At 39.8% G+C, this 24377-nt stretch overlaps 1 protein-coding gene across 1 annotated transcript in view; it reads left to right on the forward strand.

The window, feature by feature from the left end:
* The window catches only part of LOC119974514 (zinc finger protein 280D-like), a 168215-nt gene extending 145890 nt beyond the window's left edge, over positions 1–22325 (forward strand). The window contains 4 exon segments of the mRNA XM_038813454.1: positions 1407–1434; positions 17504–17549; positions 18500–18561; positions 18719–22325. Coding sequence (XP_038669382.1) covers positions 1407–1434; positions 17504–17549; positions 18500–18561; positions 18719–19457 — 875 coding nt within the window. The 3' untranslated portion in view covers positions 19458–22325.
* Positions 22326–24377: the final 2052 nt, after the last annotated feature.

Genomic DNA, 24377 nt, shown 5'->3' on the forward strand with positions numbered 1-24377 from the left:
CTTTCCAATGGCCGGTGCAGATTTGATGGGCCGAATAGCCTCCTTCTGCGCTGTAAATTCTATGATTCTATGAGATCATTTAGTACATGAAAAGGAAATACATAATAGGGCAACACAAGGTACACAATGTAAATACTTAGACACCAGCATCGGGTGAAGCATACAGGAGTGTAGTATTAATCAGGTCAGTCCCCGAGAGTCGTTTAGGAGTCTGGTAATAGTGGGGATGAAGCCGTTTTTGAATCTGTTTGTGCATGTTCTCAGACTTTTGTATCTCCTGCCCGATGGAAGAAGTTGGAAGAGAATGAGTAAGCTGGGTGGGAGGGGCCTTTGATTATGCTGCTCGCTTTCACAAGTCGGAGAGAGGTGTATGTAGATGGAGTCAATGGATGGGAGACAAGTTTCTGTGATGGATTGAGTTGTGTTCATGACTCTCTGAAGTTTCTTGCAGCCTTGGGCCGAGCAGTTGCCATACCAGGCTGTGATGCAGCCAGGTAGGATGCTTTCTATGGTGCATCTGTAAAAGTACGAGACAGTGTGGACATGCTGAATTTCCTTAGTTTCCTGAGGAAATGAAATGAATGAAAATCGCTTATTGTCACAAGTAGGCTTCAAATGAAGTTACTGTGAAAAGCCCCTAGTCGCCACATTCCAGCGCCTGTTCGGGGAGACTGGTACGGGAATTGAACCGTGCTGCTGGCCTGCCTTGGTCTGCTTTAAAAGCCAGCGATTTAGCCCTGTGCTAAACCAGCCCCTAAAAGGCTTTCTTGGTGGCAGTGTCGACGTGGGTGGACCAGGACAGATTTTTGGTGATGTGCACACCTCGGAATTTGAAGCTGTCAACCATCTCCACCTCAGCCCAGTTGATGCAGACAGGGGTGTGTACGATACTTTGCTTCCTGAAGTCAATGGCCAGCTCTTTAGTTTTGCTGGCATTGAGGGATAGATTTTTGTTGTTACACCACTCCACTGTGTTCTCTCTCCCTCCTGTATTCTGACATGTTGTTGTTCGAGATCCATCCCACTATGGTTGTGTCATCAGCAAACTTGCAGATGGAGTTGGAACCAAATTTTGCCAGGAACTCCGCAAGTAAATGGTATTTATTTTCATTTTATCTTGATGTTTAAAACCTGCCATTTTTCCTAGGAACCTTCCAGGACATTTGAATAAAAAGCTGAATATGAATACTGTTTTAGCTAGAAAAGGATTGGCCAAAAAATACAGTCCATCCAGAATGAAACAAAAATTGAGTGAAGGGATTAATATACTGAGTTATGATGAACTGTCAAATTTGATGAACCTTGTTCAAAAATTGTCTTATTCATGTTCATTTGTTGGTAGCAAATCAATTCTTAACAGGATGATGAGCAATATTTTTTTTTACCTCTGATTCTTTTTCTTACAGCTTCCAGTGTTGTTGACAATGAGCACAAGTAAGTATGCCATTTATTCAACATTCTTTAGAATAATTTTGATCATGAAATTTTCATTGTAAAATTGGGTTTAAAGAGTTGGGATGTTCCTTTCCTTTATCGCTATTAAGCTGTCTATCATTCATAGCTTCTGAAGAATTTTGTGAAGTATATATGCAACTGAAATCTTTCATATAATTTTTTCTGATGATTTGGAACTATTATTGTTTTTTGTACTGTTGTGGTTTCTGGGAATATCTTAATGTAAGTGCAGTTTTTAGATTTGTAAAGATTGAACTAAGTTGTTGGAATTAAATATTTCCTCTCTTCCACCACGTTGAACAAAGTTGTTCACTTAGAAAGACTAGCTGCAGACCTGACTGCAAATACTTTGTAACTGGCTGCTAGAAATGCATGAATGTGGCCTGACTTACCTCCCCCATGACTCCTCATACAGAGTAATCATATTTTGCACACAACAAACATTTGCTTCCTTGATCAGTGTTGTTTCATAGTTCGTTTTGCATATTTGTGTATCACAGTTGCATATCTAGCATTCACAAGCTTGTCTCATGGAATATGTAATAGTATGTAAACTGGTATTTTCTTTCTGATTGGAAGGAACAGGACTTCCTTAATCGATATTGAAATCTTTGTAAATGAACTGGATTGCGTACCAGTGACTTATATCAAATGTACAGCATTTGTAAAGTGCAATCTAATTTGATCACATCAATTATGTTAGCTTCTAAGAGTTTTCAGGAATTATTCAATGTAGCATTTAAGTGTCGAAAGCTGTTCTTTTTGTTTATATACTCCACCCCTGTGGTTTTTATATAAAACTTCATCAATGTCCACTTGTAGTTACCCTACCAGAAGGTCTGCACTTCCAGGTATCCATTTATTCCCAGAGCAACCCCACTGACCTTTGTGACGAACCAACAAATCATACCTGAGGTTGAAGAGTTTGAAAAAAATTTAGAATACCCAATTAATTTTTTCCAGTTAAAGGGCAATTTAGCGTGGCTAATCCACCTAACCTGCACATCTTTGGGTTGTGGGGGCAAAACCCACACAAACACGGGGAGAATGTGCAAACTCCACACGGACAGTGACCCAGGGCCGGGATCGAACCTGGGACTCGGCCTCGTGGGGCAGCAGGGCTAACCCACTGCGCCACCGTGCTGCTCTTGAGGTTGAAGAGTTAATACCACCTGCAGCACAGTTCATTTCTATTAAAATAAACTGTAGAAATAATTATATTTATGCAGTGAATCATCTGCAGGAGTGGTGGGGGTTGTGACATTTGTGGAAAAATTAAAAGTTATACCATCTGTTCTGAGCCTCATATTTGTCTGAGAATCAACATTACTCACAAAATTATTTTCCCAGTTGGGCACTCTTGTGAAAAGTACGAAAATATTTTTCTTCTTGGTATAAGTAGGTCCAAAGTACTTGACTAATTTTAGTGGTTGTCTTTAATTTCATGCTGCTAAATTGCAGTTGTAATTTATTATTTGATACAGGTGAGTCAATATGTTTTTTTAAAAGGTTATAAAAATTCAAATGAAGAAATTATTCGTTGGCACTTCTACAGTCTGTCTATCTTTCATTTAGAATGAACTCCAGGTTCACAGAGATTTTGGCCCATCCATTTACTGTTCATCACAGTTGGGCAAATGTACCGACTCTCCCATATTCACAATCTCCCTCTTTAAGGCTTGTTACCTGTCACCCCTCACACCTTACCTCGTTCCTCTGACTGGACACAAATTGATGGATGCAGGAATAGTCGAGCAGTAATAATGGTTGTGAAAATACCTGTATTTGTACTTGAAGAGTACTTTGTGTTGATGGAGGCTTCCACTTCCATTGCGGCTATTGGGGAGTCCCAACTCCTTCACTACCGGGGAAACAATCTAAAGCCAGATAGTCTGTGAAGATGAAAAGGGAAAGGTGAGAGATTTAAATGACATGGAAAGATGGATGAGTGACAAGAGAAGAATATATTTAATTCCATTTGGTTGAGCCTTTCAGCGTAATAATGGGCACAGTAGCACCTTTTACTTGGTTATTGTCTTGGCATAATAAAGTACGCAACTGAAAACTTCACATTTAGAAATTGGCTAATGTAGTGGGCAGTACGGTAGTGTAATGGTTAGCACTGCTGCATTATCGTGCCGAGGAGTTTGCACATTCTCCCCGTGTCGGCGTGGGTCTTGCCCCCACCACCCAAACGTGCAGTGTAGGTGGATTGGCCACGCTAAATTGCCCTTTATTTGGAAAAGATAAAGAATTTGGGTACTCTGAATTTTAAAAAAAAAATAGAAATTGGCTAATGTTGATAGCTCCAATATTACTTAATTGGCAATGTTAAGCATATTAAATACTGACATCCGGTTTGTAAAGATTTTAAGTTAAAACTCTTTCACAGTATCTACAAGTTCAATTCCATTTTTAGAAAGTGGAAGTGGTTGACTATCACATGGGTCCTTGAGGGGACCAACCAGATAACATTTCAAACAAAATTATGAATGTATTGTCTAATTTGGTTGAGACGTTGTATAGTTGTTGCACATCAGTGGTTTATTTTACAATATTACCTGATGTGGATTTATAAAATAAAGGATCTAAACAACAACAACTTAGCGCCTTTAACCAAATAAAATGCCTGGAAGTAAAGAGAACTTATGAAGAACTACAATCACTGTGCAGATTGATGAAGTTATTATGTTAGTTGGGCTTCATGGTATGAATGTTTCAGAAGTTGTACTGGAGCATGCCCTTCCTTTTTGGGCTGAAACTTCAGCTATTCATTCATCGACTGTGATATGAGAGCATGAGGCACTTGATGTCCTGTACCTCTTTATATGGAATATTTTTGCTTCTCCAGAGGATTTGTACCTGCATCTGGATGAACATCTTGCTCAGAGACTGAAGCTAAATGTTTTGGGCAGCGATAACCTCACCGCATGTTTACATTTTTCAACTTCATGATAAATTAATCAGTGCAAGTTCAAGTAAGAGCGCCATGTTTCTGGCTTCAACAATAACCTTTATTTATATTGCTGTAAAAAAAGGAAAATTGGAAAGTCAAATGCTCGGGTTGATCCTCTCTAATCTTTGGCAATGCACGTTGATCCTTCACCTGAGCTTCCCTAATTCTGGCCTCTTGGGGATCCTCGATTTTAATCTCTTCATCGTTGGCATCCAGCTGCCAAGGCCGAACAAAGGCCTGCGATTCCCTCCCCAGAACTCTGTCTATCTCTCTTGTAAGACAAAACTTTACGTCCTAATATTTCATGGCTCAGTATCAAATGTTACTTTTTGAAACTCCTGTGAAGTGCGTTGGGGCATTTTGTTGTGCTAAATGAATACACCTTGTTGTAGAAAGCAAGTAGTAAATATTGGATATGCTTAGCTGGACAATATACTATTGCTTTAGATTTTCAAGGGGCAAAAAGAAAATCTTTATTGAAATGTATTAGAAATTTGTCACTTATGCCATTGTAATTAATATGTTGAAGCAATGATGAGCTATAATACATGGGTATTCCATTCTCTCTTGGTATTTAACGTTTAAGAAAGCTATGCTGATGATTAAGTACATTTGGGGATTCTAATTCCCTGACCTAAAAATAGTTTGAAAGTATCATTTATTGTACTTTGATTTTTTAAAATCTCATTATTTTGCTTATATTAATGATTTGTATCGCTAATTACCTGTAGAGATATGATGATCTACCTGGTAATAAAGTAACATTTTATAACAACAGATGTGGTTTGTGTAATTTTAAAATTTTAATATACAGCTTTGTGCCATAAATCAGGCCCATTTAAGGTAGTTAGTGCGAATGGATTGTGAAGTAGTAGCAATAGAACTCCCGTTTACTGCAAAAATCATTAATGAAAGTGAACTTTATTCATCCATAGAGATGGCTCAAAATTAATTAGAGATGTAGGGTTGGCTAGAACTATTTTTTCTTCGATTAGACATCCTACTGAAAATCCAATTTGTTATTAAATTAGTGATTCATACATAATGTTGGAATGAACACTGCCCAAGTACTTGTCTCATAGATAAAATCAATGTATCTATTTATTATGCTTAATATAACATGTTGTGATGGAAAAGGGCCACAGTTTCAGTGCACAGGGTCATGAATCATGTAATATATGATTAACTAGCTTTCATATTATATTAGTACTCTTCTTCAGTAGATAAAAATTGACGCCAGTGAAGCCGTTGCTAAGTAAAAGCAATGAGCAGCCATTCTTTGGCATACAAGTAGCCGTTCATAGAATGTTCCTGTTGAAGTAAGTGCTGAACATTTTGCTGAAGAAAATTAGTGTGCAGTACTCACCTGTTGAATCAATATACAGGAAATCTGTTGGTTTCATTGTTGGCTAGTATGTAATTTGTCTGTGCCTCGAGTGTATAGTTATAGTGAATTATTTGTCGCTAAACGGCATAACGTGTATTCGCATAACAGTGATCAACCGTTTGAAACCGTGAAAATGCTAAATGAGAAACATTAATGCTTACACATTTAGTTACATTTCATGCTTGATGCTTTCAACAATCTTGGCCTTTTTAAGTAAGTTTGCTCTTCAGATCATCTGAGAAGTTAATAGAAACCGTGGTGACTGTTCATATTGTGTATATTATAGAAACACAAATAGGTAAACCAATAAGCATTAACAAGATTGTAACTCAGAAATGAGTTGATGTTTTTGTGTTGTACCTGCATTAAGCTGTTACATTAAAGATATTGCACATAAACTGCAGCACATTGCAAAATGTTTGGTGATATTACCAAGTACGTTTCAGTAATTTATAAATTTAGGGCTGCATGAACAGTTTGTATATTACTAGTTTCTTTTGTTTTTGCCTTTATTCAGGTGATAATATCTAGTTTTGTTGGATGAAGCTTTGAAATATGTTTTAAGTTATTAAATTTCTAATCCTTCTATTTGGTATAATTCACTGCTTGATGGCAAGGAGGAAGAAACTTACGGAATGTGGAAGCTGGGAAAATGTTTTGGCTTCATTTCCTGAAAATTATAAGAAACAAGTTGGTGGATTTTCATGGGGGTAAATATCTCTTCAGGCAAAAGATGGAAATGTGCTAAACCATCCTGGTCTGATACTTCTGTGACTAGTATGACTTGTTTCACAATCCATCCAGGATTAATTTGTTCTCTCAAACTTGTGTGTTCAATTTGACATACTCAAGTCCCTACAAATATTCCGAAGATTCCCAGATCATCTGGCCCAACCAGAGCTATATAGGCAGAACATTTTGAATTTTGCACATTTGCAAATGCTGCTCGATGCATCTCTATATACCTAGATGTTTCATTTCTAGGGACCCACTCAGCCCGAAAAGATGGAACTTCACTATTTACTGTGGTTATTTTTTCAACACTTCAATGCATTTTTAATATTTCAGAAATCCATGAAAATTAACTGACATTTTGATTACTGCATTGAGCAACCGTAATATTACTTCCCTAAGATATAATCTAAACAGTTTGCTTTTACTTCTTCATGGAGACAGTCTATCCCATCGACAATATTGTCTCCCTAAGCTCACCTCTCAGTTCACAGAAGCTGAAACTACCAACCATAATTTGGAGCTACACTGTCCTCCAAATCTTCTGTGGGATCATGGAGGCCTTCCCCACCTCACTTCTGACTCCAATATATACTCTCTTGAACTGCCTTCTGCCCCAGATTCAAAATGACACTTGTTCTGGTTCTCTCTCTCCCATATCAGAAAAGGTGTTCTGATTGATGTATTTTTCGACATTGATCTTGGCTGCAGCTCCTGTGCAGAGCTGTCCTAGACTGAACGTTTTGCATTCTATTGGGTACTATCTTTGTCCTTATTCTGTATTTACAACATAAATGTGAACACAGATTGATTATCTAGATTGCTTGACTCTGGAATTGCATGTGAAGTAATCATGTCTCATTCTGGAGATGAGATGGAATTCTTGAGCTGTAGCAAGAGCAGGAATTCCTTCTTGCAGATTCTCCAAATCTGGTCCAGGAAATCTGCAGCAAGGTGAAGGAAGATGTGGTTTCCATGCCTCCTGAGTTCCAAATGAAGCCTGCAGACGCCTGTGCAAGCCAAAAGCTCAAAGGGTGCTTCCAAGTAGAAGAACCATACTTTGCCTCCCTTTGTCATGGAAAGGACAGATGGCTGAAGTTAGCCACGTACCAGCAAACATTTTTTTAAAATCTTTAATTTTCTAACAGGCTTGGCAGACGTTCAAACTTTGAATGGAACAACGTAACATAATTGCTCACCGGAGGAGAATGCTGCGAGGATATAATACTTTTACAAAGTCGAGTTGCCTAATTGCAAGCATTAAAGCTCAATTTGAACACTAGCCATGCCCTATATCAAAAGGTCTTGTGCTCATGTCTCAGCAGCTGATTTGAAACCCAGAATATTAATTTGAAATCCAGTACACGTGTTGGTTCACATTGTGTACACCTGCCTATGCCAGGGGCATTGATTGCGGAAAGATTTGGTTAACAATCCAAAAGCTAACCATGATCCAATGTAAAGAATGCTTTTTAGCGTCTTTGTACACTTTTAGGGATCAGTTTATAAGGGGGCCTACAGCACAATAATCTTTTGTCTTGCATTCAGGGAGAATAGGAACCCTTGTTACAGAATGTTGAGGGAGAATGCATTTTCCCCCCAAGAGAGAGCACTATATCACATGCCAAATGTGCTCTCATCCAAGATTGTATATGTTTGCAGTACATCTGAAGATTCGCTATGCGGATTGCATCTAAGTCTATTTACTGTCTGTAAAGAGAGTGCTGTATATTTATTCAACAATGCATTGCAACTATAGGACCACCCAGTGTTTAATTAAGTGATCATTGAGCATGTCAGATTAATTTTCTGTAGATCAAAATGGGAAACCATTATAGGAAGAAATTATACTTTGGGGGAGCGTTGAATGGTACATCAAGACGACTGAAATTTATTTTGTTGAATTTGTCATCCAAGAACTGACATCACGTTTTCCCTTCAAGAAACTATTGAAATAAAGCCATCATCTTTCTTTCTTCCTGAAAACATCTAGATCAGCAAACCAGGAGAACAAATTGCACTGGACTGAAAGTTTTGCATTGTTATTGAATGATATCTTTGTCCTTATTCAGTATTTACAACATAAATGTGGACACAGGTTAATTATAAATAGATTGTTTGATTCTGGAATTACACGTGAAGTGACCATAAACCAGTTTATTATCAATTATTCATTGCCACACAAAGGGCATGTCAGCTACACATTTCTCAGCAGTTACACCATTTGCAGCCTCAACACACTGTACCCCTTTTAAAAAATCATGTCATTAGCATTTTGATGATTTCAAGATTATGATATCTGACAGGACAGAGTGTGTTTTTAGTTCTCTCATTTCTGTCCGTGTATCTCTCCTTAGCTCCGACCCCTGAACCCATTGACTAATGTACAAAGCATTACACACACTCTCTTACCTCCTCCTAGGTCACTGTTCATAGATGCAGGTTAACTCGGTGCAAGGAAGCTAAGCAACAGTGAGAGGTGGGGAAAAGTATTACTCCACATCCATACATGTGTACTTTGAACAGGGGTCTTTGGGTTCTGGTCAGGAGTGGGAATCCTTGCTGATTTTTATATCCACATGCAACCTATCTGTGAGCTAATTACTATTGTTTCACAGCCAAGCAAATGTATAACTGACCCAAATTTAAACCAATTTTTAGTTTACAAAACCATTTAGAATTATTTTGTTTCTTCTATCTAGGTAAACTATGGACAGCATACATTAAAACATGTCATCTTGTATTAAAGTAACACTTAAGAATGTATATCGGTTGGTATTACCAACAAGTACAGTCCAAAATATCTTTGCAATGGATTAAATATGAAGCCTGGTCAGTTTTTCAGGAGGGGTGGGGTACTTTTCACTGTAATACTAAAAGCTATACAGCTCAAATGAGTTTCAGTTGCTAAGTGAACTGCTAAGTATGGAACTGAATGGTATAGACCAAGACAATCCCAGGTTTGCTCCCTTGTTTCTGTAGAGTTATCAATGTTGCCAAAGTGGGGAATAGGGACTCTATTTTGCTGAGGGCGAGTGGGAGTTGGTGAAGGTTGGGAAGGGGAGAAAATTAGGTTTGCCAGCCTGATCGCTATGCTAATATAAATACATGGCTTTAGACCTCTGAGGCAGGATTGAGTTTTGACTGTGAACCTGTGGTCAGATAGGCAGCAAAATTCACACCCTATGCTCATGTGGCCACCCAGACCAGAACCTGTGTACAAACCATGTTCTTAGAATGGATCGATCCCTTCAGAAACCAAGATAAGAAAATTATAGCCAAGATTGGGGCTATAATTTTGGGGCTAGTTTAGCACAGTGGGCTAAACAGCTGGCTTGTAAAGCAGAACAAGGCCAGCAGGCCTGGGTTAAATTCCCGTACCAGCCTCCCCGAACAGGCGCCAGAATGTGGCGACCAGGGGCTTTTCACAGCAACTTCACTTGAATCCTACTTGTGACAATAAGCAATTTTCATTTCATTTCAAAAAATTTATTTTCCAGAAAAGCATAAAATAATTTCATGATCCTGCCCCAGACTTTGCATATTTTTTTTCATTAAATTGAATTGCTGAGTGGAGTGGGCTATGTATGACACAAGGATATATTCAAGCTGACCATTTTGATCTGACATTCATAGATTTCAGAGTCTTTTCAATGACTTGGCAACTTTATTTTTTAATCTGCTGTTTGACAGGAGTATTCCAGAACTCTTTTAAATAATTACTCTGCTCCTACATGTCAAAGTAGATGCAAGGTATAGGCAAGTTAAATGTTTTTGTTAGATATTTATTTAAATATATTGCTTCTCTAATGATGGTACATTGATTGAGTTTTGTTACCAGAATTTAAATCATTCATAATGTAGCTGTTTTAAAATGTGGTGCATTTATAATCTTTAACATGTATGAAATGACCCACGCACCTTGAAAGCTCACCATTTGTGTTTTAATTTTCAGGAATTACTAATTTCAGTAATGAACCGATTAGTAATGCAAATTCTATTTCCTAATTGGCATTATTTTTGATCATGAAGTTGTTTAGGAGTAACTGCGTGCATTCTGACCTGCAGAGCTGAATCGTGCAGAATGTTTGCAGAGTTCTTTTCCAAAATGTGTAACTTAGTTCTTCGTCAGATGTGTATCCATACAGTATACTGTGGAAAAGTGTAATATGGTACACTTCTAAAAATAGACCCCAGGAAACTTTGCTGAATTTTTCTGATCAAGGGAGCAACTACTTTCAACTGAAAGGTTTGAAGCACGCTGCAAGGAAGCATTACTCGTGTGTCAAATATGCTGTCCTTTCGGTTTCCTACTTCAGATTGGAATTTGTATCCAAGTATTTCAATCTGGGATTTTTGTCGATATTGTCTTTCAGGAAAAGATCCTTGTGGCGAAAGGTTTTATTTCCTCAAATTAATAATGATTTGTTTCAAGTGGAAATAATTTTGAAAAAAATCATGTAGGCTTCATTGAATGAGATTAGTTCCACTGAACCGGCCAACAGAGTAGAGGTGGTCAATGAGGGAGGTATAGTCAACCATATTAGACTATAGAAAGGTCAGGGAGGATAATGCACCATGATCGTCAATGGTGACTTTGCTTAGGCTTCAGGTACTGTGGGAAGGGCAGAAACCTGGTTGAGCAGATTGCAATGAAACTGGGAATTGATGGGTGTGGAGAAGGTGATAATCTGTTCAAGGACTCTGAAAAGGAAAGGATGACTGAACTGCTGTCCAAAGCATTATTTTTCAGGGCAGAGGGGTTAAAAGTGATGCTTTTGAGGAGTGTTAATGGTAGTTATGAATGGAAACTTGTCAACTAGCATGGGAACCTGGGAGAAAGGTAGATTATCAGCAGTTTAGTTGGTATCCGGTTGCAATGCAGAACATGGGTCTTGTGGAGGAGATGAGCTCTGAGAAAATGACGGGAATGAAACTAGAAAGAGATGGGCTCCTAGAAGTTTGTTTATGCATAGCTAAACCATTTGTGTACCAGGTACACTCAAGTCTGAATCTCTTGGACTTGAGGGAGAAGGCGGCAAGACCAGGGTGAGAATTAATTAAGATTTTCTTTTAATTGGTCATAGGATGTAGGCATCAGTGACCGGCAAATATTTAATCCCCATTCCTAATTGCTTTTGAGAATGTGATGAACTTCAGCAGTCTTTATGGCGTAGGTACACCCATAATGCTGTTAGGTAGGGAGTTCCACGATTTCTTATTATTCTCATCCACTTGCTGGCTCGGCCAACATTTATTCATCATCCCTAATTGCCCTTGATAAGGTAGTGGTGAGCTGCTTTGTAAAACCGTTGAAGCCCGTGTGATGTAGTTACATCAACATTGCTGTTAGGGAGGGAGTTCCAGGATTTCGACCCAACAACGGTGAAGGTATATTTCCAAGTCAGGGTGGCTTGGGGAACTCCCAGGTGGTGGTGTTCCCATGTGTCTGCTGCCCTGGGTCAATTACTAGTGTGAATAGGCTTAAGGTGCGAGGGGCAAGCTTTAGAGGAGATGTACGAGGCAAGTTTTTTACATAGACGTTAGTGGATGCCTGAAACTCGCTGCCGGAGGAGGTGGTGGAAGCAGGGGACGATAGTGACATTTAAGGGGCATCTTGACAAATACATGAATAGAATGGGAATAGAGGGATACGGACCCAGGAAGTGGAGAAGAGTTTAGTTTAGACGGGCAGCATGGTTGGCACAATCTTGGAGGGCCAAAGGGTCTGTTCCTGTGCTGTACTTTTCTTTGTTCTGGTCCTTCTAGATGATAGCGATCATTGGTTTGGAAGATGCTGTTTAAGGAGCCTTAGTGAGTTCTTACAGTGTATCTTGCAGATGGCACACACTACTGCCACTGTGTTTTAGTGGTGATGGGAGTTAATGTTTATAGATGGGGCTGCCGATCAAGCAGGCTGCCTTGTCTTGAATGGTGTTAAGCTTCTTGGAGCTGCACGCATCCAGGCAAGTCACACTCCTAACTTGTGCCTTGTAGATGGACAGGCTTTTGGGTGTCAGGGGGTGAGTTACTCGCCGCTGGTTTCCCAGCCTCTGACCTGCTCTTGTAGCCAGAATATTTATATGGCTCGTCTAGTTCATTTTCTGGTCAATAGTGATCCCTACAGAGTTGACACGGAGGGATTCAGCGATGGTAATGTCATGGCATAATGGTTATGATTTCTTTCTTGTTGGATATGGTTGTTGCCTGGACCTTCTGTGGCACAAATGTTACTTGCAATTTGTCAGCCCAAGCCTGGATGTTGTCCGGATCTTGTTACATTTGGACATAGACTGCTTCAGTATCTGCGGAGTAATGATGGTGCTGAACATTGCAATCATCAGCGAACATCCCCACTTCTAACTTGATGGAAGGAAGGCCATTGATGAAACAGCAGGAGATGATTGAACCTTGGACTCTACCTCGAGGATCCCCTGCAGTGATGTTCTGGATCTGAGGTGACTGACTTCCCACAACCATCTTCCTTTGGGCTAGGTGTGACTGCAACCAGTAGAGAGTTTTTCCTGGTTCCCACTGACTCCAGTTTTGCTTGGGCTCCTTGAAGCCACACAGTGAATTGCGGCCTTGTGTCAAGGGCAGTCACTCTCTCCCGCTGGAGCTCAGCTCTTCATGTTTGAACCAAGGCTGCGATGAGGTCAGGAGCTGAGCAGCCATGGCAGAATTCAAACAATGTCATGAGCAGTTTATTGCTAAACATGTGCCACTTGACGGCATTGTTGATGACCCATTCCCTCACTTTACACCTGAATAAGAGTAGATTGATCGGGCATTAATTGACCGGCTTGGATTTGTCTTGCTTTTTGTGGGCAGGAGATACACAGGCAATTTTCCACATTGGTCCGTTACCAGTCTTGTAGCTGTACTGGAACAGCTTGGCTAGGGGTGTGGCAAGTTCCAGAGCACACATCTTAAGTACTATTACTTGAAAATTGTCAGTACCCCATAGCCTTTGCAGTATCCAGTGCCTTCGCCCGTTTCATGATAACACGTGAAGTGAATCAAATTGACTGAAGACTGATGCTGGGGCCTTCTGGAGGAGACCCGAGATGGATCATCCACTCGGCACTCTTTGGTTTCACTCTCTGTTAGTTTCTCTGCAGTTTGGCCTTTCACACCTTTTGTTCTCTCTGGGGACTGGCATTAGCACTCTTTTCCCTTGGTTTCTGTGGCTATTAGCACCCTGTTTCCCTGGGTTTCTATGGCTATGACTCGTTTTTCATTCTCACTCTACAGTATAGATATTTCCCACTTTCTCTGTCTTTAACTTTGACAAAGGGTCATCTGGACTCGAAACGCTAGCTCTTTTTTTCTCCCTACAGATGCTGCCAGACCGGCTGAGATTTTCCAGCATTTTCTCTTTGGTTTCAGATTCTAGCATCCGCAGTAATTTGCTTTTATCCACTCGGCACTTCTGGCTGAAGATTGTAGCAAATGCTTCAGCCTTATCTTTTGCACTGCTGGCCTCCGCATCATTGAGGGCAGGGATATTTGTGGAGCCTCCTCCAGTGAGTTGTTTCAATTACGATTCACGACTGGATGTGACAGGACTGCAGAGCTTAGACCTGATCTGTTGATTGTGGAATTGCTTAGCTCTGTCTATCACTTGCTGCTTGCAATGTGAGTAGTTCTATGTTGTAGTTCACTAGGTTAACACTACATTTTTCGGTAAACCTAGTGCTGCTCCTGGCATACCCTCCTGCACTCTTCATTGAACCAGCGTTGATTTCCTGTCATGGCGATAATGGTAGAGTGGGGGGAAAGCCAGGTCACAATGCAATTATGGTTGAATATAACTTGGCTGCTATTGAAGGCCCACGGTGTCTCATGGTTGCCCAATTGTGAGTTGCTAGATCGGTTTGAAATCTATCCCATTTAGCATGATCATGCCTCACACCACGTTGAACTGTATCCTCAATGTGAAGACGGGACTTCAATTCCACAGGGACTGTGCAGTGGTCATCCTTACTGATTTCTATGACTGATAAATGCATCTGAGGCAGGCAAGTTGGTGAGGATGAGGTCAGATATATTTTTTCCTCTTGCTTGCCTCACCACCTACTGCACACCCATTCAGCAGCGGACTCTACCAGATCGGTCTGTTGTGGTGCTACTGAGCCACTCTAGATCACACCTAGAGTGCATTCTACGCCCTTGCTAGCCTGCGTGCTTGCTCCAAGTGGTGTTGAGCATGGAGTATTGATTGACCAGAAAGTGAGGGGGGGGGCCGTGATACTAATCGGAAGGAATTTTCCGTGCCCATATTTGACCTGATGCCATGAGACATCATGGGCTCCGGTGTTGATGTTGAGGGTTTCCATGGCAAAGCTTCCCAACTGTATACTTCTGTAGTGTGACCTCTGCAGGATCTGCCCTGCCAGTGGGTCAAGGATAGTGATGTCTGGGACATTATCTGTCGGGCATGATACTTTTTAGAAAATATTTTGTTGAGGCATTTGTAATTTTCAGAGTTTAACACATTAACATTTCTTAACTTAACCGTGCGGGCCGACACATGCAAAACATCTAAACGAGCAAAAAACAGATAACAACGACCACGACGACACCTGCCCTATTCCTTCATTATCCGTATACTAAGTTCCCTGTCCTTAGCCACAGAATCATGCCCGAGGCAATGTTAGATATGTTAGGCTGCTGCTTAACTAGTTTGTGAGGCATCTCTTGAATTTTTGTACAAACTCCCCGATGTTAGTAAGAAGGACTTTGCAGGATCGATGGGGCTGAGTTTGCCGTTGTCATTTTCCGGTGTCTCGGAAGATGCCAGGTGGTCTGTCTGGTTTCATTCCTTATCCAGTTTCTTGTGATACAACTGGATGGCTTGTAAGGCCATTTCAGAGGGCAGTTAAGAGTCAACCACATTGCTTTGGATCTGGAGTCAATTCTAAGTCACATCTGGAGTCATCAGACCAGCTAAGGACAGCAAGACATGAGTAAAGGAATTTTGCAGGAATCATTCAAGAATTTTAATTCTAGATTTTTTTTTTATTGTGTTCAGATTCTGCTGTGGTGGGATGCCCAGAGCATTTCCCTGGGTGTCTGGATTACTAATCCAGTGACAATACCAGCATGCCTCTACCCAATGACCCAAAGGAAGCCTTGGTGAGCTACTGCAGTGCTTCTTGTAGATGCTACACACTGCAATCACGTTGTGCTCATGGTGACTGTTTTGGGTGATGGATGCTAGTAAACAAGGCAGTTTTACTGTGGATGGTGTTAAGTTTTTTGAATATTGTTGGAGCTGCACTCAACCAGGCAAGTCCATTTTATTTCTGTAAATGGTGGAAAGGCTTTTGGGAGTTGGAAAGTAAATCAGTCACTGCAGAATACCCAACCTGTGCCCTACTTGTAGCCACAGTAATTATGTGGCTGGTCCAGTTCAGTTTCTGCTCAATGGTAACATTGATGAAGTTAATGTTGGGAGATTCGGTGATGGTAATGTTGGATGTTAAGAGCGAGATGGTTAGATTCTCTCTTGTTTCTAGATGGCCCTTACCCCCGGCACTTGTGTAGCACAGATGTTTATTATCAGCTCAAGGCTGATTGTTTACCGTGTCTTGCTGAATGTGGGCATGGCTACTTCATTATTTGAAGAATACTGAATACTGCAATTGTCAGAAAATAGCTTCACTTCTGACCTTGTATTAGAGAAAAGGTCATTGATAAAGCAGTTGAAGATATTTGGGTTTAGGACATTGCCCTCCAAACTCCTGCAGACATCTTTCTTGTATAAATATAACCCCAGCCAGGAGAGTGGGTTTGCCCCAATTCCCATTGACTTCATTTTTACTGGGGCTCTTTGATGCCACAACCTGTCAAAATGATGCTTTGACGTCAATGGCAGTAACTAGTTTTGCTGGTGACAAGGATATCCTAGGTTTAGATGAGGGATTGGTTGTGTAGGTCAACAGTTGGAGTAGAATTGTAAATCATAGGCTAATGGCTAGCCTCAAAGTTTGTCTGTGCTTAGAGGAGATTATTTTTTCAAAGGACAGATGGAGAAAGAGGTTGGCTGCCAGGGTTGGGGTTAGGGTATGTGTCAGTAATGACTCATTCACTGATTGAGAGCATGGGAGTTGTCATGATTGAGGGATTGGCCATGAAATGTGTCGGTGAGTCTATAATAGAGTTTTCAGAAGCACTGGAGGGCAGTAAATTCAGAGGAAAGAGGTGAGATGGAGATTGAAATCGCAAATTGTATGAGGAGTTGCTCAGTGCGTGGGTTGAAGGAGAGAAAGGGTGGGGAATATGACTTTTAGAGGGACAAAGTAATGTCCTCAAAGCAGTTGAACCTGCCAGAGGAGAAATCAAGGTGGTCGGGAAGTTAAAAGTATAGCCAGTTGGGAGGCTTCTGCAGGAGACGAGGCATCACCACCCATGTATTAAGTTTTAGTCCAAGCAGAATTTAACTTGGGGTAAAGTGCACCATATAGCTGGGTTGGGGTGGGACAAAGAGTTTGCACAACTATCCTGATTAGATGTCCAGGGTGTCTGCTGATATATGACTTGTGTCCCAGATATGCTCAAGTCTGAATTCCTTGGATTTGAGGGAGTGAAGGGAATAACCAGCAAGGGACTATTAATGGGATGCGGCTATTGCTGGCATGGTCAGCATTTGCTGCCTATGCCTGATTATCCTTGAGAACGTGTTGCGCTGCCTTCCTGAACTTGACCTCTTAACTCCTGGACAAGGGGAAGAATTGAAAGGCATAACTGACCAAAAGGCAGGAGAGGAAGGGGGCAAGAGAGCGAAGCAGCACCCAAAAGGCAAATTGATTTCTTCTCTGCATTCTAGTGGAATTATCTACCTTCAATCCTGTAAACTGTCAATGCCATGGAAATTAATGCTGTTCTTTAAATCGTCATTTTCATGTATGGTTTTTCAGCCGTACTCCTTGAAGAACTTCAGACCTAACAATGTTTTGTTTACCCAACAGGGGAAACGAGAATACTTCGATAACTGAGGAAATGAAGAAATTTGAGGTGAGTTCAATTGTTTCTTTAGCCATTACAGTACTTCTCGGACCTGTATATGCTGTTGAATAGGATATTAATTCCTGTGCTCAATGTATTGTAAATAGCTCTGGTACAGATAACCCCTATTTTGGATTTTCCTATTAAGTCTTCAATGCAATTACTGACTTGCAGAGGACTGAGTAATTGCAGGAAATTGTAATGGTTTGGCTGGCCTGTTCCTTAAGTATATAATTGACTTTCAATCTTATGTATTTTTATGGGTGTTGTCAGATAATAGGGATGCTATCAGACAGTGCTTTTTCTCCAGAAGGCTCCTTCCTGTTCTGACATGTTGGCTGAATTGGAGGCATAACAGCCATGTCAGTTGTATGATGTGATACTTCTGATTAACTAGCCGAAAAGGAAGATACAACTTCTTCAAATTGCCCAACCTCCAGAATAAGTGAAAAAATAGAATGAAAAAGAAATTAGCTGAAGAGGTTATATTATTTGAGGGTCCTGGGGAAAGTGAAATTAAAGCTAACTAAGAGAGTTGGGAAGAGAATGGTAAACTGAGCAGAAGAATTTTGAAATATTTTAATTGTTTATTTTGTAGCTCAGGGATAATAATACAACAACATTTGAGCACCTTCAAACCTGTGATCTAAGAGTTCTGTTGCCCCTTGTTTGAGTCAGTGATTAATCAACCTTGTTAAAAAATGAATCCTTGTGACTTCAGTATTGGGATTATACTGCTAATTCTGAAGCTGGGTAATTGGAACTACCTGATGATTCAGATTTTGGACATTCATTCCCTCCTTTGCTGTATTTTTTTTACATTGTTTAATACAAACGATTGAATAATTCAGTTTTTGTCAGGCAAATGATTTTGAATTATAATCAATATTTCTTCTATCAAAATTACAAAATAAAGTTATTACAGTCTTAAAAGTCTCCTTTTCTGTTCTGTCTTTAAGGAGAAACCATCTTCCACCTTAGCTTTAACAGAAAGTTTGGAAATTGATTTATCTTCTGATGGGTAATTGAGATTTTCTTTTTAATAGATTAACAGATTGAATTTGCATCTGAAAATCCAGCATTTTACAATATTTTGAAGTGAAAAGGGAAATGTATCACTCAAACGTCTTGGTTGTACTATTCAAAATAATGGCTGTTTTATTTTCTGTCTTTAACAGAAGCGAGCAGAAGACTGATGAGCCTTTAAAGGCTGAGGTCGATTATCCATCTGTGGAAGTTGTGCCTTCACCGAATTGTGACAAATTAAGTGACCATCAAGACAAAATAAACTTGATTGAAAATATCAAAAGTAATGAAAGCACTGAGAAAACAACAGATGGTTCACTGTCTGTATTGACTATGGAGATTCAAAGTGACACTGGAGAGACTGCACAGGACAATTCCTCAGATCGAGAACCGCCAGCTCCTGACACTGCTCAAAGTTCTAATTCAGTTGATAATGATGTAGAAATAATACGTGATGAATTTGAGGACAACGCTACTTGTGATGAAACAAAAGATGGCGAGACTCTTGATACCATGCAGAAGTCTAAAAAGGGGGAGGACGAGGAATTGGATGGAAAAACCTGTAGTGAAGAAGAGGGTGATGATGCAAATATAGAACAGGATAAGGATCACAAAGAAGATGTTTCTTTTGAAAAGTTTTTTCGGAGCAAAGATGAACCAGGAGCTGTTGGTTCTGATGTTAGTGAGCAGGGCAGCATCCAGCTGGAGCCACTCACACCTTCTGAGGTTTTAGAGCATGAGGCTACTGAGATTCTACAGAAAGGAAGTGTGGTGACCTCCGCTAAGAAAAAGGGAGCAAATGCTTCTGAGAATGTAGAGGAAAGTACTAAAGAGACAAGTCCTAGCTCAACTCCCACGAGCTCAGAGCATCTAGAAGAAAATAAGAGTTGAAGTCTTGGGTGGGACTTTTGATGATATTGGACTTTATTCGTACAGACCGATACACACCAAGCACACATACTTGTACTGTTAACGGCTTTGATATTCTTATCCTGTTCAGATAGCGTTCACATTCCTGTCTTTGTCAGAAAAATAGCATGTGAATAGAAAAGACTTACAATTCTGTAGAATTCTGTATAAAAAAATAAGCACCTTTGTATAGGTGCAATCTTGCCAGGCTCTTAGCTTACCTAAGTAAACTTTCAGTGAAAGTGGAATCATTACAAAATATGTGAGATTGCGTCAGTGTGCAGCTGTGCAGAAAAATCTGACCTCAGTCATGTACAAGAAGACATAATCCTGCTGTTGGTGTAACCCAGTGCATATTATTTTAATAGTCTTTGCAGTAGAGGTAGGTCACTTAGGATGGGTTACATGGTAAACCAAAGTGCAGTTCAACTTTTCCTTTTACTGTAGAAAATAGGATATGTTGTGTTAAGTAATGCTTTCTTTGTATTGGCATGTATGTTTTGTTCAGTTAATTCTGCTAAAAAAAGGTAGACATAAAAGGCAAGGACTGCAGAATATCTAACGGTGAATTGTTTAAAAAACCACTGCAGTACTTTAGTGCCAAGCTGACAGTGTGTATCAGGAAGAATAAAGCTGCTTAAAATTATACTGAATATTTTTTTTGCTACATATTTGGTAAATAGCTCCAGACATGTACTTTGCTCGTGACTGACAGTGGCTTGCTTTGTTGTGCAAACAAGTTTGTGCAGAAGAGAAAAAACCTTATTTAAGTATCAAAACTTTAGACTTGAGTCTTTAGATGTCTCTAATTTTACTTTATCAAGGTTGTTTTATTTTAGTTATGAGTACCTTTAGTTATGAGGTGCATCATAGTTATCAGAATTTGGAAGTGTGTGGATGTAAGAGCACCCCGATGCTGGTGGCTGTTTATTTCTGCTGATTGCATTTTGCTGGAGATTAGTTGAGTTGAGGATTATAAAATAGCATGTATCAAATTTGATATATATAATTTACTTATTCTATTGTCTCATTTTTGATTGGGATAATTATTTTTTCAATTACCCTTTTAAATTTAAAAACTGAAAATATTATTTGTCCTGTTAGCAAACAATTTTCAATATTTCATCATATAGAATCGGTTTCTTCAAAAGACTTGCAGATTCTAAGCCGCAAAGCAATACGAATCATTTAATAAAAAAATAATTTCTTACTGTAATTGCATAATAAACACCTTGATCAGTTGCACTTTCCACTGCTGAGAAATAGTTAATAAAATGTGAGCATTTCTTACTTGATTAAGATGGGCTCTTTCATATTTTCTAGCAATATGCATTTGAGGACCACCTTAAGTGGCTATTGTGTGGCTGCCATCGTATTCTGGTTGCCTTATGGCATTAATATGAATCTTTGAGTAGTTTTGTATCTAAAATAGTAACTCAGAAATGTGATATACTTTGTTTAAATTTTCTGCAGACTTTCTAAAATATCTCCCACCCTCCTCCCATTAGGAGAGCAGTCCTGTATTACACCCTTAACTGCCATCAATGCCTTTCTGTAATTGTGCAGCTGGGCATGTCCTTACTGATGATATTGTTTGTGGCTTTCCTCTCCCAGAAGACCCCTTAATAGTTATTGGTGTTACCCTGAATAGTTTAAGTTTAAGACAGCTCTGGGAGTTGAGCCCCTAACTGCTGAAATGTACATTGGCAGATTGCTTCAGAGTCTTACAGCTTCCTTTTGATTATCAGTTACTATAATTCCAAGATTAAATTTCTTGCAGCACCATAGTAAACTGTCATGCCCAGCTCTATTGATTCATTTTATTGTGCTTTTAGTTTTGCAGTCTATACTTACAAATATCATCCCCATTCAAAATTAGAGATAATTCACTGATGGTATAAAATATGATCTTGTTGATACTAAATATTTATCATTCAGACTTATCTGCTGGCTTTTCAAACTGGTAAATGTAATTCAGGGCAAATGTTTCCATGCTATTTGTACCAGGCTCCTTCAAAATGTTCAAGTTTATCTTCTGGAAAAAAATTGTACAACCTATTGGTTGTGGCATCAGAGGTACTCAGCTGTGTTTTTATTCCATGTGGACACCAATCAAGATTTGTTTGACTGCAGTTGCCCTCCTCCAGGTCCTTGTGGTTTAGCAAATGCAGTCTACCTTGTAAGGGAAATTGAGAATTGAAATACAGCCTAATCTAATATAATTTCCCTTACATAATTAATTTATAGCAGTGTTGTAAATACTTTTGTTATGTGTTTTAAAATGATTAATTTAGGAATGGTTAGTACTTTACTTTAAGAATCTCCATATTTGTATGTTGGAGTTACATTGAACTTTTATTGCTGTTATACCTCCAAAGTGTAAATTTACTTCCACTCCAGAATACTTGCACTTGAGTTCATGATCTATTCATGAGTGTAGGGTATAAAAAACAACTGTAAACAAAGCAATGTGCAACTGAATAAATGTCATGGATGCTGTGCTTGAACATGAACAGATTAGGCAAATTTGCATTATTGGACTTTGGACTAAGCTACAGTTGTCAAAACAGTTTGGACCTCTGAAATATATAAAAGTTAACGACGGTGCAAAGGCTTTCCTTATAACTTTCAATGTGAGTTTAATGCTCGTTAACTTGGAAGAGGAAATATGTTTTCTTTCTGCCATTGTGCCACTTTTAGTTCTGGAACTGAATTGACTCCTATTCAGAGTAAGGTTACTGGACACAGGGAGGGGTGGAAATAATGGTTTGTATACTTTTCTTCTTGTAGAAGTTAAATGTAACTTTTAATGCCAGTGCCTGCAAGCTGAAATAAATAAGTTGCATCTAACGGCTTGTAACTGTAATTTATTTACTTATGTCTGAATTTTATTTTACCTTTTTGTCTCGTCATCTTCCCGACTGCTCTAAAACCAGTGAATTGTGTGTGCTCAAGGCCCTCTAATACCACAGCCCGTTCTTCAACTGTGTGCTTCTAGTTTGGTGATCTCCTTGACTGGGGGAGCATTTCACCTAAGCCTAAACCTGTTTTCATGTGACATATGCACATAATCACTTCCCAACAATGATCACTGGATAATAATCAGAAGGTCCCAGACATGCACTCCCAACTTTCTCACAGCAAAGCATGTTGGCAGGTACAAATTCCCATTTCAGACCCAAATTATTGCAAGCATTAGCAAAATTCAATACCTGCTAATAAATGTTAATGCTGTATTTTTAATACTAAGAAGCAACTCCTCCAAATCCAATCGATTGGAAGCTTGTGTAGAAGATTGATATCTCAGAACTCTTGTCATTGAGCTCATGTTATTATTATTAACTGGCATGTGTTACTTGTCAGCCCAATTTTGCACATGGACTGTCGCTTCAGTATCTGAGGAGACGTGAATGTTGGGCAAACATCCCCACTTATGATCTCATGATGGAAGGAAGGTCATTGCTAAAGTAGCTGAAGATGGTTGGGCCTCGGACACTACCCTAAGGAATTCCTAGTCCTAGGTAACTGCAAAGTACAGTTTGACTCCTGCCATCCTTGTTTTCAGTGGGGATAAACCTCTTAGCTTGCCTCAAGCTAATGAAATGCATTCAGTGCTTCAATATATTTGCAAACTTTAATTTAAACCTTGAATTAGCTTTACAACCAACAGTTAAAACCGTTCTTAAAGGGGAAAAACTCATTACCTGCAGTTGCCTCTGTATGTTCCAATTAAGCAACCCAACACAGTTTGAATTTTAACAATCAGTTCCATGCTTCTCTGTGTAGATCCTTGGAGAGAGACCCTTTCAGGAACAACCTGAAAATCCTTCTGTCTTGTCAGATACTTCTGTTCAACTTGAAATCCTGTGGCAAAACTACAGACAGACCCGACTCCTATTCATTACATCATCTGTATATCAATCATATGGCATTCTCCAGTCTCCTCCCACTAAGATGTCCCATGACTTGCTGAGGTAGTACTAAACAATCCCTCATAAATTATACCCCAGGGAACCTCTTAAACGTAGACATTATTCCAAAACCCGTCTATTTATGAACAATTAAATGGTTAAAATCAATGATTAACTTGCTTTTATGAACCCTTAATCACAGCTTTAGCTGACATACTGGTTATATGTATTTTGAACCAGGGTTTTTAAATGGCATTACTGCAACAAATATAAAAAATAATGGCTGGAACTCTTCATTGTGAGTCTGCCCAGTTATCGCTGCTAGAATCCCGTCGTCATGAACAAATGGAGATTTGGCCCAATATATATGCCAAAAAAGTTGGGGTCGTCGCCCTTTTGAATCTGATTGGGATTAGCTCAAATGCACATTGACGTATAAACCCAGAGGTTGTGACTTGTTTGATGCTCTACCACAGTGGACCATCTCTCCCTGCACCCTACCCAAGCACAGCCAGCAATCAATGAATTCTAATGATTTGGTGAGAAACCCTACAACAAGCTAAGCCATGTTCAATGAGGTGTAATTGGGTTTTTAACAATTCAAATTAGCAACAATGGCTGAATCACTGACCGACCCTCGTGTGTGGAGTGCCATTAAATGTCTCAATTATGATTAATTTATATTAGAGATTATAAACCAGATTTTTAAAATAAAATTGTGGGGCGGGATTTTCCCAGCCCTGGGCCGGGCCAGAGACCCCCCCCCCCCCCCCCGTGCGATTCTCCGACCCGAATGATCTGAGCGGCCGTAAAAAAAAAAACGGAGTCCAGTCGGCGCCATTCTAACCTGCTCTCAGCCGGCGGGACCTCAGCGTTGAAGGGTCGGGTGGCAGCCTGGAGGGGGGGTGGGCGTCCAACCCCAGGGAGTGGCCTCCGATGTGGCGTAGCCCGCAATCGGGGCCCACTAATTGGCGTGCCGGCCCCTGTAACC

The sequence above is a fragment of the Scyliorhinus canicula genome, chromosome 12 (assembly GCF_902713615.1).
Source record: "Scyliorhinus canicula chromosome 12, sScyCan1.1, whole genome shotgun sequence".
Taxonomy (NCBI): domain Eukaryota; kingdom Metazoa; phylum Chordata; class Chondrichthyes; order Carcharhiniformes; family Scyliorhinidae; genus Scyliorhinus; species Scyliorhinus canicula.